Genomic DNA, 13,865 nt, shown 5'->3' on the forward strand with positions numbered 1-13,865 from the left:
CCCACCACCCAGGGGGCGCTTAGAAAAGACCCAAAAGTGGGGAGCAGCGAGTGGGGGGGGGCACCAAAAACCCCCTCAGCCATCACCCCGCTCCCAGGGGCTGTGTGGGATGCTCTGGGGGGGGGGGGTCCCACAGCCCTGAGTCCCTTGTGCTGGTGGGGGGGGGGACACGGGGGGGGCCCTGCCCCGAGCCCGGTGGCACCGCAGCAGCCCCGGGGCTGTCCCCGGGTTTTTCTCCCACCCCGAGGGGATTCCCGGGAAGGAAAGGCCAACGGGGGGTCACTACCGAAGCTAACGGGGGCGCCACGGCACAGGGGGGGGACACAAACGGCCCCAAAACCCCCCCAAAAAGGAACGGGGGGGTTTAGGGTTGGGGCTCGGAGCTGAGTTTGTGCCCTGGGGCAGGACGGGCGGAGAGGCTCGGCCTTGCCCTGCAGAGACAGCCGGGAGCTGTAGGGGGACAAAAACTCCCCAAAATCCCCCAAAAACCCCATACGGAGGCTGCCCCCAGCCCCAGCATCGTCCAGTTCCCCCCGGGGGGGGGGTAAAATTTGGGGTCCGGGGACGGTCGCGGCTCACTCCTCGAAAGGCACCCGCAGCGCCGAGTACATCATCACGCGGCTGTCGGCCTCCTGCTTACCTGGAGGGGGGGGGAAAAAAAAAACACCCAGGCAGGGCGAGGATGAAGAGGGTGAGAAGGTGGAAACGTTGTGGGGTGGGGGGCGTTTTTTGGGTTTTTTTTAGGAACCCCGATCTTCCAGGAGATGCAGCGGGGAGGTGGGTCCAGGTGAGACCCCTCCTCGCCGCCCCGTGGCTCTGGGGGAAGGTGCTGAGGGCACCCGAAACCCGCGGTCACCCCCCCCCCCCGCCACGGGACACGCAGAGAGGCCCCAAAATTCCCCCAAAAGTGCCCTTCCCGGCCCGGCTCTTACAGGAGAGGCACTTGAGGACGTTGTGGAAGGAGCCCCCGGCCGTGACGAAGGCCCAGAGGCCGGTGCAGACGGTGATGATGTAGATGGGGACCAGGCTGGCCTCGTACCAGGGGTTCAGGAACGTCTGTGGGGTGTGGGGGGGGGACACACGGGGACACGGAGAGCGGGGTGAGCGACGGGAAACGGCGACGGCGGAGCCAGGAGCTCAAATTCCAGCCTTGAGGTTTCCCGTTTGGGATTAGCAGCTAATCCTCCCGCTGCCCCCGAGGTTTTCCTTAGCCCCGCTTAAATCCCGCTGCCCCCCCCACCCCGAGCGGGTTGGGGCCGTGCCAGAATGCTCCGAGCGGCCCCACACATCCCCAGAGGAGATTTGGGGGAGCTGGAAACGCCTCCAGGTGCTCCCGGGGTCCTCTCCCTGTCCCTAGAGGGGTTCCCGACGCCGCCGACGGCTGATTTGATTTTGGGGGAAGCCCCCGGGTGCCCCCAACTCACCAGCCCCGAGGTGGCGAGGTGACTGGCCACCACCACCCCCAGGCACCAGTAGCGGCGGCGCTCGCAGGCGTCGAAGAAAATCACTCCCCAGAAAGTGTGGAGCAGAACCACGGCCATGGTGAGGAACGCTGGGGGGGGGAAAAAAAACAACACCTTCACGCTAGGGGTCCCGGGGGGGCTCCCTCGGGCGTTTGGGAGGCGCCGGTGGCAAAATTGTGCCTCGTGCGACTGGTTTTGGGGCTAAACGCTGCGGGATCTGCACCAAGAGAGCTCTTCCCCTGGCCCCAGCCTCACCGGAGGTGATGAAGTAATATGGGGAGTCCCCGTGGATCCCGACGATGCCCGGCCCGATGGAGTCAGCCAGGATGTTGATGACGGAGAAGACGCCGCTGATGATGCCGAAGGACAGGCCGGACACTGCGGAGGGAGAAGGAAATCAGGAAAAAGGAGACCGAGCGCAGCCCACCGCCCCTCCTGCCCGCCCCGGGGGCTCGCAGCCCCCCTGGGGGTGCAGGAACAGAACCAGGCCGAGGCTCTTAGCGATGCGCAGACGGGAAAAAAAAATAATCAAGGAGCAAATTAATCATGACGGGATCATCTTTAAGGTCCCCACCGACTCCGACCGGCACTCTCAGTGCCCCCACACGCTCCCCGCTCCCCAAATTGCGCAGGAAAAGGCAGAAAAGGGAATTGGGAAGGGCGAGTGAGCCCGGTGGGCTCGTGGTCACTGTTGCTGCTCTCCGATAGCTGAGGGTCCTGCTGTCCCCAAGCCCTGCCCGGGCTCGTGCTCACCGTAAGCCATCTGCTTGAGGGAGATGGGCGAGCGGCCGTCCTCGCTGATCGTGGCCAAGCCTTCGTCTGCTTTCCTGCTCAGGAAGGGGAGAAAGAGTGAGCAGGAGGGCAGGAATCAGGCCTGCACGGGGCTCCGCGCTGCAGAAGGAGCTTGTGCAAACAGGGAAGGGTTTGAAGGGGGTTATAAACAAGGCAGGAGCAAGGGATAACAGCTCTGGAGCAGGATCTAAGGAGGAAGAGGTTTTGGGGGGCTGCTTGGATAAAAAAAAAAAGCAGCGTTTGGCACCGACTGGATCCCAAGAGAGCACCGGGTGAGGGAAGCTTGGGGAAGCAGCCACGGGGGCTCTGTGAGGAGCGCTGCCCCCGGCCGGGCTCTTACTTCAGCAGCTTGAAGTAGGCGAATCTGAAAGCCTCCTGCAGCAGGACGGAGACGGCCGCCCCGAAGATGAGGAGGCCGTACTGGAGCTTGGCGTCCTCCCGGTCGCTGAGGTGGACGGAAACGAACCAGATGAGGGACGCCAGGAGCAGAGACACCAGCCAGAAAAAAGCCCTGCGGAGGGAGAGGAACAACGAGGTGAGGCCGGGACCCCCCTGAGGCGCTTCCCCTCACGAGCCGGAGGCCGGAATCGCGCGAGGATGAGCGGCTCCATCGGAGGCTGCTCGGCTTTGTCCTGGCTCCGGGTCACGACAGGTCCTGGCTCAAGGAGGTGGCTGAAAAATCAAACGGGTTGGGAGCCTAAAATCTTCCTTTCTCCTCTCAGGGCCACCACAACCTCCTCTGAGGACAGCTGCTGCCCTCTGAGGCGCTCGGTGCTACGCCCAGGGAAGGCCAAATGGAGGCCTGGCCTCGAGAGAAGGAAAGTGCCCCCACATCTCCCGGAGACACCCAAAAAGCCACAAAAAAAGGGCCGGCAGCTCGGCTGGCCCCCATGGCAGGGACGGTGCCACCGGGGCGGAGGCTGCGTGGGTTCAAACCCTGCGGTTGTGGTGGAGCCCACAGCCTCCGGGCACCTTCCTGGCGCTGGGAGCCCCCAAAACCACATCCTGGGGGGGGGGTCGGGGGCTGAGGGGAGCGGCCCCGAGCAGCACCGAGGCTCTGAATAAACAGAAGAACCAACGGGGAGGCTGCCAGGAGGGATTTGGGGTGAGGCTCAGCCCCCCCAGAGCCCCCCCCCCAAACCCTAGAAGCTGCCTCACAACCCGGGGCTCCCCCAAACACCCCCCCCTCAGAGTGCGGCCTCCACAGGAGCCCCCCTATATAGGGCTGGCCTCCATAGGGCCCCCCATATAGGGCCGGCCTCCATTGGGGCCCCTTATATAGGGCCGGCCTCCATAGGGCCCCTATATAGGGCCGGCCTCCATTGGGCCCCTATATAGGGCCGGCCTCCATTGGGCCCCTATATAGGGTCGGCCTTCATAGGGCCCCTATATAGGGCCGGCCTCCATAGGGCCCCTATATAGGGCCGGCCTCCATAGGGCCCCCCATATAGGGCCGGCCTCCATAGGGCCCCCCATATAGGGCCGGCCTCCATTGGGGCCCCTTATATAGGGCCGGCCTCCATAGGGCCCCTATACAGGGCCGGCCTCCATAGGGCCCCTATACAGGGCCGGCCTCCATTGGGCCCCTATATAGGGCCGGCCTTCATAGGGCCCCCTATATAGGGCCGGCCTCCATTGGGGCCCCTTATACCGGGGCGGCCCCCCCCGGGGCGACCTCCCGGGCCCTCCCCCGAGCCCCCCCGGCCCCCTCACCCCGCCACCAGGATGATGACCCGCAGGGGCTCGGCCGCCACCGTCAGCAGGACGAGGGCGAGCGCGGGCCCGAAGGCGATGCCCGCGCACCCGAAGAAGACGGCGGCCCCCATGGTCGGCGGGCGGCGGGCGGGGCGCCGCGGGGCACGCCGGGAGTTGTAGTCCTGCAAAAAGGGCGAGGTAATGGCAGAGGGCGGCCGGGCCGCGGGGCACCATGGGAGATGTAGGCCGTGGGGAGGGTGGTGGAGGTGAGGCAGCGCCGTGAGGCATGATGGGAGTTGTAGTTCGGGGAGAGTTGTGGCGCCCCCTGGGGAGGCGCGTTGGTTTTTGGGTTTGATCTCGATTTCTCCCTCGTTTGAGGTTCAGTCTCTTTATGCCCTCCTCGTTTGAGCTTCAATCTCTATATTTACTCCTCGTTTGAGCATCAATCGCATTATTCATTCCTCATTTGAGGTTTAATACCATTGTTTACTCCTCATTTTAGCTTCAATCTTATTATTCCCTCCTTGTTTGAGCTTCAATCTCTATATTTACTCCTCGTTTCACATTCAACGCCATGATTTACTCCTCATTTGAGGTTCACTCTCTGTATTTACTCCTCAATTCAGTTTCAGTACAATGCTTTATCCACCGTTTTAGTTTCAATCTCTTTATTAACACCACATTTGAGGTCCAATCCCGTTAATCACTCCTCCTTCGAGCCCCCTCCTTGGAGGTTCGGTCCCTTGGAGGTTCGGTCCCGTTCCTTCCTCCCCGCTGTCCCGGCAGCCGGGGCAGCTGCAGCCTCCCGGGGCTGCACGGCGCCGCCACCGAGGCCTTGGGGCCCAGCCCCGTGGGTCACGGCGCTGCCCTGGCTGGGGTGGCGAAGCAGAGCTGGGCGTACGTCAGCTCTCCCTGCGGGCACCGACGCCATCAGAGCGGCCCCAAGACCAGCCCCCAACCCTTATGGGGCTGTGCCTGGCCCCGTTATCGCCACTGCCCCGTGTAGGGACCCCCGGGGGCCGCATGGCCTCACCTGCTGCTGCTGTGGTGCAGGAGGGTTCGGGGCTCTGGGCCGGAGTCCTAGCGGGGACAGAGACGTGTCCCCAGCATGGGGACAGAGGGGAATTGGGGATGGGATGGGGGAGTGGGGTCCCGGGCAGCAGGGGAAAAAAGGGATACAGGGGGCCATCACCCCCAGCCCCTGCTCGGTTCCTTACCCGTCTGTGCGCGGAGGAGGCAGGAGATGCCGAGGATGAGGCCGAGCAGCAGCAGCGCCCCGGCTGCAGCCATGGCCACGGCACTTGGTGTCGTGCAGGCACCTGGGGGGGGCCGCTTGTCCCAGCCATCTCCTGACCCCCATGTGCCTCCCTTGATCTCTCCCATACCCCAACATCCTTCCATTGCCCCCCATTATTCCCCCATCACCACACAGCTTCCCCCCATCACCCCGAACATCCCCCTATCACACCATTATCCCCCCATCACCCCCAACATGCCCCCATCACCACCCATCACCCCCCCATCACCCCCAATATCACCCCATTGCCCCCCATTATCCCACCATCGCCCCCGAACATGCCCCCAGTACCCCCAACATTGCATCAGTTTCCCCACACGTGCCCCAGCTCCGAGGAACCCCCGGGAAGGGGGGGTGACCCCATCTGCCCTGTCCCCTGCTCACCCCGGTGCCCAGGCTCGTGCTCACCCTTGGCCCCGTGCAGCTCCACGCTCCTGCGGACGGGGGGACCGGAGGCATTGAAGCGCACCTCGCAGAGCCCCCCGGTGCCCCCGGCGATGCCCGCGGGGCTGATGAGCGGCTCTGTGCTGCCCCCCAGCCCCAGCACCTGCTGGGGTCGGGGCCCCCCCGGCCAGGAGACGAGGACGGGGCCGCTGGCGTTGCCCACGGCACAGACCAGGCCGGGGGGGTCTGAAGGGGAGCCGTGGGGCACCAGCACCCGCACCCAGCTCTGGGCCCTCCAGCTGTCTGCAGAGAGGAGAGCAGGGGCTCGGTGGGCTGCGATGTGGGCAGGGACCCCGCGTCCCTCTGGGGACCCCGGCATAGGGACACGAGGGACATGGGGGGGTGTCCATGCAATGGGGAGAAACGGGGGTCCCATCTGATGTAGGGACATGGGTGCAGACCGTGCAATGGGGGGACTTGGGGGGTTCCCCATCTAACAAGGGAGGGCTCAGGGGTACATGTTGGGGTCCCCACACCACCCCCAGCCCAGCAGCCCCCCTACCTCCCACGATCAGCGCGGTGCCGTTGCCGAAGAACAGCTTGGATCCGGAGATGCAGGCGCAGAGGTAGAGGCCGGTGTGGTCACGGCGGGCGGCAGCGATGTGCAGCACGGCGCGTCCCTTCATGTACTCGCAGGAAAATCCCTCCCGAGCCTCCTGGTCGCAGCTGAGGATCAGCTGGGGCCGCTCCCCATGGACACGCCGGTACCAGAACACCTTGCTTTTGCCATCGAGCCCCTCGCCCAGAATGCAGCTGATCTCCACCGGAGTGCTGGGCTCCACAAAGAGGAAGGGCTGGGGCTGCTGCACTGCCAGCAACGTTGCCGGTGCTGCAGGGACCGACCGGGGGCTCATTCACCGCCTGCTCTCCAAGCCCAGCCTGTGCTCCCATCTCCCGGGGGCAGCTTGGGAAGGAAGAGGAGCCCCTCTCCCCAGCGCCTGCCCCGATTCTCACCCAGCCACAGCAGCAGCAGCAGCCCCGTGGCCAGCAGCGCCTTCGTACAGGAGAAACCCAGGGGTGCCATTGTTGTGTTCGTCCCAGTCCTTCTGCAGGGTTGCTGAGTGCACCGGGACCTGCAGCTACCCAAAGTGTGGGGTCTTGGCAGCGATGTCCCCCAGCCGTGAGGACGCGGTGTCCCCATGGAGGACGTGGTGTCCCCACGGGGAATGCGTCCTCCCCACGCGCCGCTGCCGGCAGCTGTGGGGTGCATCGCCGGGTGCAGAGCTCTTGTCAGCTTGCTGGCACGGACCCACATCCGGGAAGAAAATTTGGCTTTTAACCATTTCTGTGACGCTCAGGGCTGCAGGTGGCTCCTCAAAGGCCCCGCGACGCCCTCGGGTGCCCACCCCCAAATTCTCGAGACGAAGGAAGGAGCCAGCCCCAGCGCTGGGCACTCCAAACCACAGCGCACCGTGCCGCCGCTCTTGCTTTGGGGAAACCGCAGCGCAGAGGCTGGGGAGCTGCCTCGGGGCGGGGGCGGCTGCACCCCCAGCCGCGGCCCCCCCAGCCATCCTCACGTCAGCCGAAGTGACCTGAACGGTGACGTTCAAAGGGCCGCGGCCCGAAGGCGAGAGGCAACTCTGGTCCCCCAGCCCTGCCCTGCTTTCCTGTTGTGGTTCGGCAACCGTGGCTCTTTGCTACCCCAGCGCCCAGCTTTGGCGACAAAAACCTTCAGACCCAACGGTTTGCTGGGGGGCAGGGGTTCGGTGCGAGCAAACAGCAGAGAGGTGACAAAATCAACAAGGTGAGGCTGACCGCAGCGCTCCTCGGCTCCGGCAGCTCCGCACCCAGCCTCCAGCTGCTGCAACGAGGCCGAGCCTCCACGAGCAGAGTTTGCTGCTCCAGCTCCGAGAGACACCCAGAGGCACCTCGCCGCCCTCCCCAGAGCTCATCGTGCTCCTCTCCAGAGCAGACCCGTGCCTCCACGCATCCCCGTACACGTGGCATGGCCTCCTGAGATTTGCTGCAGCCTGAAGCGAGAGAGGAAGAAGCAGGGGACGATGCCCTGGGCTCCTCGGGGCGAGGCGCAGGCAGACAAAGCGCAGCAGGATCCCCCCGCTGCAATGAGGAGCTGCAATTAAATTGCAGTCCGTGAGCAGGAGCCCATCGAGCTCCGTCCCCTCGCCAGGCATCGCCTCCCCTTCCCTCTGTGCCTCCGCGACCCCAGACGACAGCCAGGCTCCCTTGTGCCGTGTCGAAGCCTTTTGCAGGAGCCGAGAGGTGACCGAGGAGCGTGGGCAGCCCCAGGCGGAGATGTGCAGCCTGCCCGGGGTTCTCCTGCTCCTCCTGACAGGTACGTCCCGTCCCGTCCTGCTGCACCAATGCTCCAGCCTCGCTTTCTGCTACGCTAAACCTGCGTGGGGTAAACCCCGGGGTGCTGCTGCCTCGCTGTGCAACGCCAATTTTGCACCAAACTCCCCAAACCCTGCTGGTTTGGAGCCAGAAGGCGACAGCCTGAAGCGCGAGGGTGACCCCGTGGCACTGCCTGCTGCGCTCAGACCCGCTCCCCCCGTGCAGGAGCCGCCTCTGCGGAGGAGCCGCGGATCCAGCAGAGCCCGGCACAGCTCTGGCTGCACCCTGGGGCGACGGCCGAGCTGAGCTGCAGCATCTCGGGTAACCCAGAGCATGCCAATTGGTACAGGGAGAAGCCGGACGGCAGCTTGGAATGGATTTACTGGAGCGCAAAGGCCTCAAAACCAAAGGAGAGATACTCAGGGACGATGAGAGCACAGGGTATTTTCTCCTTGAGTATCAGCAATGTGCAGCGTGAGGACTCTGGGTATTATTACTGCACCTCCTTCGTGTTGCACTCCCAGTTTGGGAACGGGACCAGGCTCCTCGTCACAGGTGAGCGCGGCAGCGTGTGGCGGTGCTGGGGACATCCCTGGGGACATCCCTGGGGACACTGGGATTTCCCACTCATTTTCAGATGCCTCCGAGCCCAAGGTCTCCCTCCTGGTGCCCGTGGACACAGAGGAGCCCTCGGACGTTGTCCCCCTGCTGTGCCACCTCCCTGGCGCCTGGAACCTCACCTGGGTCTTGGCCGAGCGCTGGGACGGGGCCATGAATTGCACGGCCACGGAGCGCGGCACGGGCAGGATCGTCAGCGAGACCATCGGCACGGGTGAGCTCGAGCAGCCTCCCCCTGGGCACCGTGGTCTTTGCTCTGTGCTTGGTCTGTGCTTGCAGGGACTCCAAGCCCGCTTCTTCCAGCCTTAAATCCCTTTTTCCCCGTCTCCCTGGGCTGAAGCGCTGCAAACGCTGCCCTGGCCCCATCTCCCCGCTCTGCAGCCGCTTCTCTCGTGCTCCCTTTCCCCGGCCGCCCCCGGCGCCAGCTCCGTGCCCCATTCCAACGTCTCCTTGTCCTCCCGTCCCTCCCTGCAGCAGGATGCTTCCTGTGGCTGCTGGCCTTCGTGCCGCCCGGCGCCGCCGTCCTCGCCTTGATGTGCTGGGCAGCCCGGCTCCGCCGAAGGCCGGCCCGCGCGGTGCCGAGACGGGGCCCGGAGGTGAGCTGCTTCCCCAGCCCCCGGCACGAGGCTGTGGGCACGGCAGGAGGAAGGAGCTCCCAAGCAGCCCGGCCGGGGGCTTTGGCGCGGGCAAAGCATCCCCTGCAGCTGCAGGCGCAGCGCTGCCCCAACCGCGCGGCTTCTCGCTCTCTCTTGCAGACCGAGTGCGAGTACGCGGCGCTGGGGCACTGAGAAGCCCTTTCCCCGCGCCCGCCCTGCCAGAAGCCTGCGGTCTGCGAGCGGCGAAAACAAGAGAGGAAAGGGAAAGTGGTGGGATCCTGCGCTCTGCTGGATTTCCCTGCTCGGCTTCATGGCAGAGGGGGAGGAGGAACGCGGAGAGCGCTGCGGGAAGCTCGAGAGCCGTGAGGAATCCCATGCAGATAATAAAATCATGATTTCTTGGTAAGCAACCGAGGTCTCGGCTTCATTGGGATTGCTCCCTGTGCTACCCCGTGGGACAGCCACGGGGAGCTGCTGTTGAACAGGGCAAAAAAAAAAGTCCCTTTACACTTCGAGCCTTAAGCACAGCCCTGTTTTAGCCCCTCCTCTCTGCATTTTGCTTCCTGAACGGCCACCCCACAACGTGCAGCGGCTCCGAGGATGCTCCCTGTGCTCTCAGCACTTTCCCTGTCTGTGGCCACGCACACGACCCCGTGCTGGGGCAGGCATCCAGGCTCCCCCGGCTTTAGGGTTTACCACAACCTCCTCTTCCTCTCCACACGTGTTCTGCTGCTCCTGTGGCTGGGACACGAACCCCAAGGGGAAACCACCGAGCGACGGGGCCAAAACTTGTGGTGCCCTGCAACATTTAATGCCCTGTTTGCCTCCGTCTTCAAATGCTTATGATGGGCTTCGGGACCCAGGGTGCCCTGAGCTGGAGGACCATGACGGTGGGAACGATCAGATCCCAACCGACCCTGAACGTGTGCGGGATTTGCTGCTCCACCTGGATCCGTACGCGTCCATGGGTCCGGATGGGTTCATCCCAGGGTGCTCAGAGAGCTGGCAGACATCATGGCAGGACTGCGGGCTCACCTTGAGATTAGATATCAGGAGAAACCTCTTGTCTCAAAGAGTGGTCAGGCACTAGCATGGCCTGCCCAGGAGGTGGTGGAGTCACCATCCCTGGAGGTATTTAGAAGATGTTTAGATGTAGAGCTTAGGGATATGGTTTCTTGGGGACTGTTAGTGTTAGGTCAGAGGTTGGACTCGATGATCTTGAGGTCTCTTCCAACCTAGAAATTCTGTGATTCTGTGTTACCCTGACTGCATGATTCTCAGCACTGAGTGCAGCTCTGGGCACCTCGGTACACGAAGGACATGAAAGTGTTGGAGAGTGTCCAGAGGAGGGCGACAAAGATGGCGAAGGGCCTAGAGGGGAAGGCGTGTGGGGAGCGGCTGAGGGCACTGGGCCTGTTCAGCCTGGAGAAGAGGAAGCTGAGGGGGGACCTCATGGCGGCCTACAGCTTCCTGGCGAGGGGAGTGGAGGGGCAGGCGCCGCCCTGTTCTCCTAACTCCCCAGTGCCAGGACCCGCGGGAATCCCTCGCAGGGGGCTCCTGCGGGAATCGCCTGCCCCACGGCCCCGCAGGACACGGGGTCCCTGTGCCAGCACCCGTGGGTGCCGTGGGGAGCAGGCCTGGGGCTTCCCCCCCAGCCCCAGGCAGCAGTAGCGGCGTTTCTTGCAGGGGGCGTTGAGTTTTGAGTTTAGTCTTGATTTCCTCCCCATTTCAGGTTCAACCCCACGATTTACTTCTCCTTTTAGTTTCAATCTCTTTATTAACGCCACATATGAGGTCCACTCCCATTATTCATCCTTGTTTGAGGTTCACTCTCTCTATTTACTCCTCAATTCAGTTTCAATACAATGTTTAATCAATTATTTTAGTTTCAATCTCTTTATTAACACCACATTTGACATCCAATCCCGTTAATCACTCTTCCTTCGAGCCCCCTCGTTGCAGTTTCAGTCCCGTTCCTTCCTCCCCGCTGTCCCGGCGGCCGGGGCAGCCGCAGCCTCCCGGGGCTGCACGGCGCCGCCACCGAGGCCTTGGGGCCCAGCCCCGTGGGTCACGGCGCTGCCCTCGCTGGGGTGGCGAAGCGGAGCTGGGCGTACGTCAGCTGTCCCTGCGGGCACCGACGCCATCAGAGCGGCCCCAAGACCAGCCCCCAACCCTTATGGGGCTGTGCCTGGCCCCGTTATCGCCACCGCCCTGTGTGGGGACCCCCGGGGGCCGCATGGCCTCACCTGCTGCTGCTGGGGTGCAGGAGGGTTCGGGGCTCTGGGCCGGAGTCCTGGCGGGGACAGAGACGTGTCCCCAGCATGGGGACGAAGGGGAATTGGGGATGGGATGGGGGAGTGGGGTCCCGGGCAGCAGGGGAAAAAAGGGATACAGGGGGCCGTCACCCCCAGCCCCTGCTCGGCTCCTTACCTGTCCGTGCGCGGAGGAGGCAGGAGATGCCGAGGATGAGGCCGAGCAGCAGCAGCGCCCCGGCTGCGGCCATGGCCACGGCACTTGGTGTCGTGCAGGCTCCTGGGGGGGGGCGGCATGTCCCAGCCATCTCCTGACCCCCATGTGCCCTCCTTGATCTCTCCCATACCCCAACATCCTCCCATTGCCCCCCATTATTCCCTCATCACTCCCAGCTTCCCCTCATCACCCCCACAACATACCCCTATCACCCCATTATTCCCCCATCGCTCCCCAGCATGACCCCATCACTCCCAGCTTCCCCCCATCATCCCCAACATGCCCCCATCACCCCATTATTCCCCCATCACCCCCTAACATGCCCCCATCACTATCCAGCTTCCCCCCATCACCACCCAACATCCCCCCATCACCCCCAACATCTCCCCATTGCCCCCCATTATCCCCCCATCGCCCCCCAACATCCCCCATTACTCCCAACTACCTCACTTTCCCCACACATGCCCCAGCTCCGAGGAACCCCCGGGAAGGGGGGCTGACCCCATCTGCCCTGTCCCCTGCTCACCCCGGTGCCCAGGCTCGTGCTCACCCTTGGCCCCGTGCAGCTCCACGCTCCTGCGGACGGGGGGACCGGAGGCATTGAAGCGCACCTCGCAGAGCCCCCCGGTGCCCCCGGCGATGCCCGCGGGGCTGATGAGCGGCTCTGTGCTGCCCCCCAGCCCCAGCACCTGCTGGGGTCGGGGCCCCCCCGGCCAGGAGACGAGGACGGGGCCGCTGGCGTTGCCCACGGCACAGACCAGGCCGGGGGGGTCTGAAGGGGAGCCGTGGGGCGCCAGCACCCGCACCCAGCTCTGGGCCCTCCAGCTGTCTGCAGAGAGGAGAGCAGGGGCTCGGTGGGCTGCGATGTGGGCAGGGACCCCGCGTCCCTCTGGGGACCCCGGCATAGGGACACGAGGGACATGGGGGCGGGTCCATGCAATGGGGAGAAACGGGGGTCCCATCTGCTGTAGGGACATGGGTGCAGACCGTGCAATGGGGAGACTTGGGGGGTTCCCCATCTAACAAGTGAGGGCTCAGGGGTACAAGTTGGGGTCCCCACACCACCCCCAGCCCAGCAGCCCCCCTACCTCCCACGATCAGCGCGGTGCCGTTGCCGAAGAGCAGCTTGGATCCGGAGATGCAAGCGCAGAGGTAGAGGCCGATGTGGTCACGGCGGGCGGCAGCGATGTGCAGCACGGCGCGTCCCTTCGTGTACTTGCAGGAAAATCCCTCCCGAGCCTCCTGGTCACAGCTGAGGATCAGCCGAGGCCGCTCCCCATGGACACGCCGGTACCAGAACACGTTGAGTTTGCCATCGAGCCCCTCGCCCAGAATGCAGCTGATGTCCACCGGAGTGCTGGGCTCCACGAAGAGGAAGGGCTGGGGCTGCTGCACTGCCAGCAACGTTGCCGGTGCTGCAGGGACCGACCGGGGGCTCATTCACCGCCTGCTCTCCAAGCCCAGCCTGTGCTCCCAAATCCCGGGGGCACTCAGAAAGCGAGAGCAGCCCCTCTCCCCAGCGCCTGCCCTGATGCTCACCCAGACAGAGCAGCAGCAGCAGCCCCGTGGCCAGCAGCGCCTTCGTACAGGAGAAACCCAGGGGTGCCATTGTTGTGTTCGTCCCAGTCCTTCTGCAGGGTCGCTGAGTGCACCGGGACCAGTGGATGCCTGAAGCGTGGGGTCCTGGCAGCAATGTCCCCCAGCCGTGAGGACGCGGTGTCCCCATGGAGGACGCGGTGTCCCCACGAAGGACGCGGTGTCCCCACGGGGAATGCGTCCTCCCCACGCGCCGCTGCCGGCAGCTGTGGGGTGCATCGCCGGGTGCAGAGCTCTTGTCAGCTTGCTGGCACAGACCCACATCCGGGAGGAAAATTTGGCTTTTAACCATTTCTGTGATGCTCAGGGCTGCAGGTGGCTCCTCAAAGGCCCCGCGACGCCCTCGGGTGCCCACCCCCAAATTCTCGAGACGAAGGAAGGAGCCAGCCCCAGCGCTGGGCACTCCAAACCACAGCGCACCGTGCCGCCGCTCTTGCTCTGGGGAAACCGCAGCGCAGAGGCTGGGGAGCTGCCTCGGGGCGGGGGCGGCTGCACCCCCAGCCGCGGCCCCCCCAGCCATCCTCACGTCAGCCGAAGTGACCTGAACGGTGACGTTCAAAGGGCCGCGGCCCGAAGGCGAGAGGCAACTCTGGTCCCCCAGCC

General features: G+C 64.5%; 4 protein-coding genes across 5 annotated transcripts; 1 reads left to right on the plus strand and 3 right to left on the minus strand.

Moving 5' to 3' along the window:
- Positions 1 to 157: 157 nt before the first annotated feature.
- On the minus strand, positions 158 to 4,082 carry APH1A (aph-1 homolog A, gamma-secretase subunit). Of its 2 annotated transcripts, none has more exons than XM_032204484.1 (7): positions 3,969 to 4,082; positions 2,596 to 2,766; positions 2,217 to 2,290; positions 1,719 to 1,841; positions 1,425 to 1,552; positions 933 to 1,056; positions 158 to 640 (listed from the first exon to the last, which is right to left on the minus strand). In XM_032204484.1, the coding sequence occupies exons 1-7, from the start codon at positions 4,079 to 4,081 to the stop codon at positions 576 to 578; spliced, it is 798 nt and encodes a 265-aa protein (XP_032060375.1). In that variant the 5' UTR covers position 4,082; the 3' UTR covers positions 158 to 575. The 2 variants fall into 2 exon arrangements, with proteins under 2 accessions (XP_032060375.1, XP_032060377.1); XM_032204486.1 differs by having other exon boundaries at positions 4,059 to 4,081.
- Positions 4,083 to 4,578: 496 nt separating this feature from the next.
- Positions 4,579 to 6,545, minus strand: LOC116499558. Its single transcript, XM_032204312.1, has 3 exons — positions 6,194 to 6,545; positions 5,656 to 5,934; positions 4,579 to 4,616 (listed from the first exon to the last, which is right to left on the minus strand). Exons 1-3 carry the CDS (start codon positions 6,543 to 6,545, stop codon positions 4,579 to 4,581), a joined length of 669 nt encoding a protein of 222 aa, XP_032060203.1.
- A 1,399-nt stretch (positions 6,546 to 7,944) lies between these two features.
- Positions 7,945 to 9,389, plus strand: LOC116499559 (immunoglobulin kappa light chain-like). Its single transcript, XM_032204313.1, has 5 exons — positions 7,945 to 7,998; positions 8,226 to 8,538; positions 8,621 to 8,815; positions 9,076 to 9,197; positions 9,357 to 9,389. Exons 1-5 carry the CDS (start codon positions 7,945 to 7,947, stop codon positions 9,387 to 9,389), a joined length of 717 nt encoding a protein of 238 aa, XP_032060204.1.
- An 850-nt stretch (positions 9,390 to 10,239) lies between these two features.
- On the minus strand, positions 10,240 to 13,106 carry LOC116499561. Its single transcript, XM_032204314.1, has 3 exons — positions 12,755 to 13,106; positions 12,217 to 12,495; positions 10,240 to 10,322 (listed from the first exon to the last, which is right to left on the minus strand). The coding sequence occupies exons 1-3, from the start codon at positions 13,104 to 13,106 to the stop codon at positions 10,240 to 10,242; spliced, it is 714 nt and encodes a 237-aa protein (XP_032060205.1).
- Between the last annotated feature and the right edge of the window lie 759 nt (positions 13,107 to 13,865).

The sequence above is a fragment of the Aythya fuligula genome, chromosome 28 (assembly GCF_009819795.1).
Source record: "Aythya fuligula isolate bAytFul2 chromosome 28, bAytFul2.pri, whole genome shotgun sequence".
Taxonomy (NCBI): Eukaryota; Metazoa; Chordata; class Aves; order Anseriformes; family Anatidae; genus Aythya; species Aythya fuligula.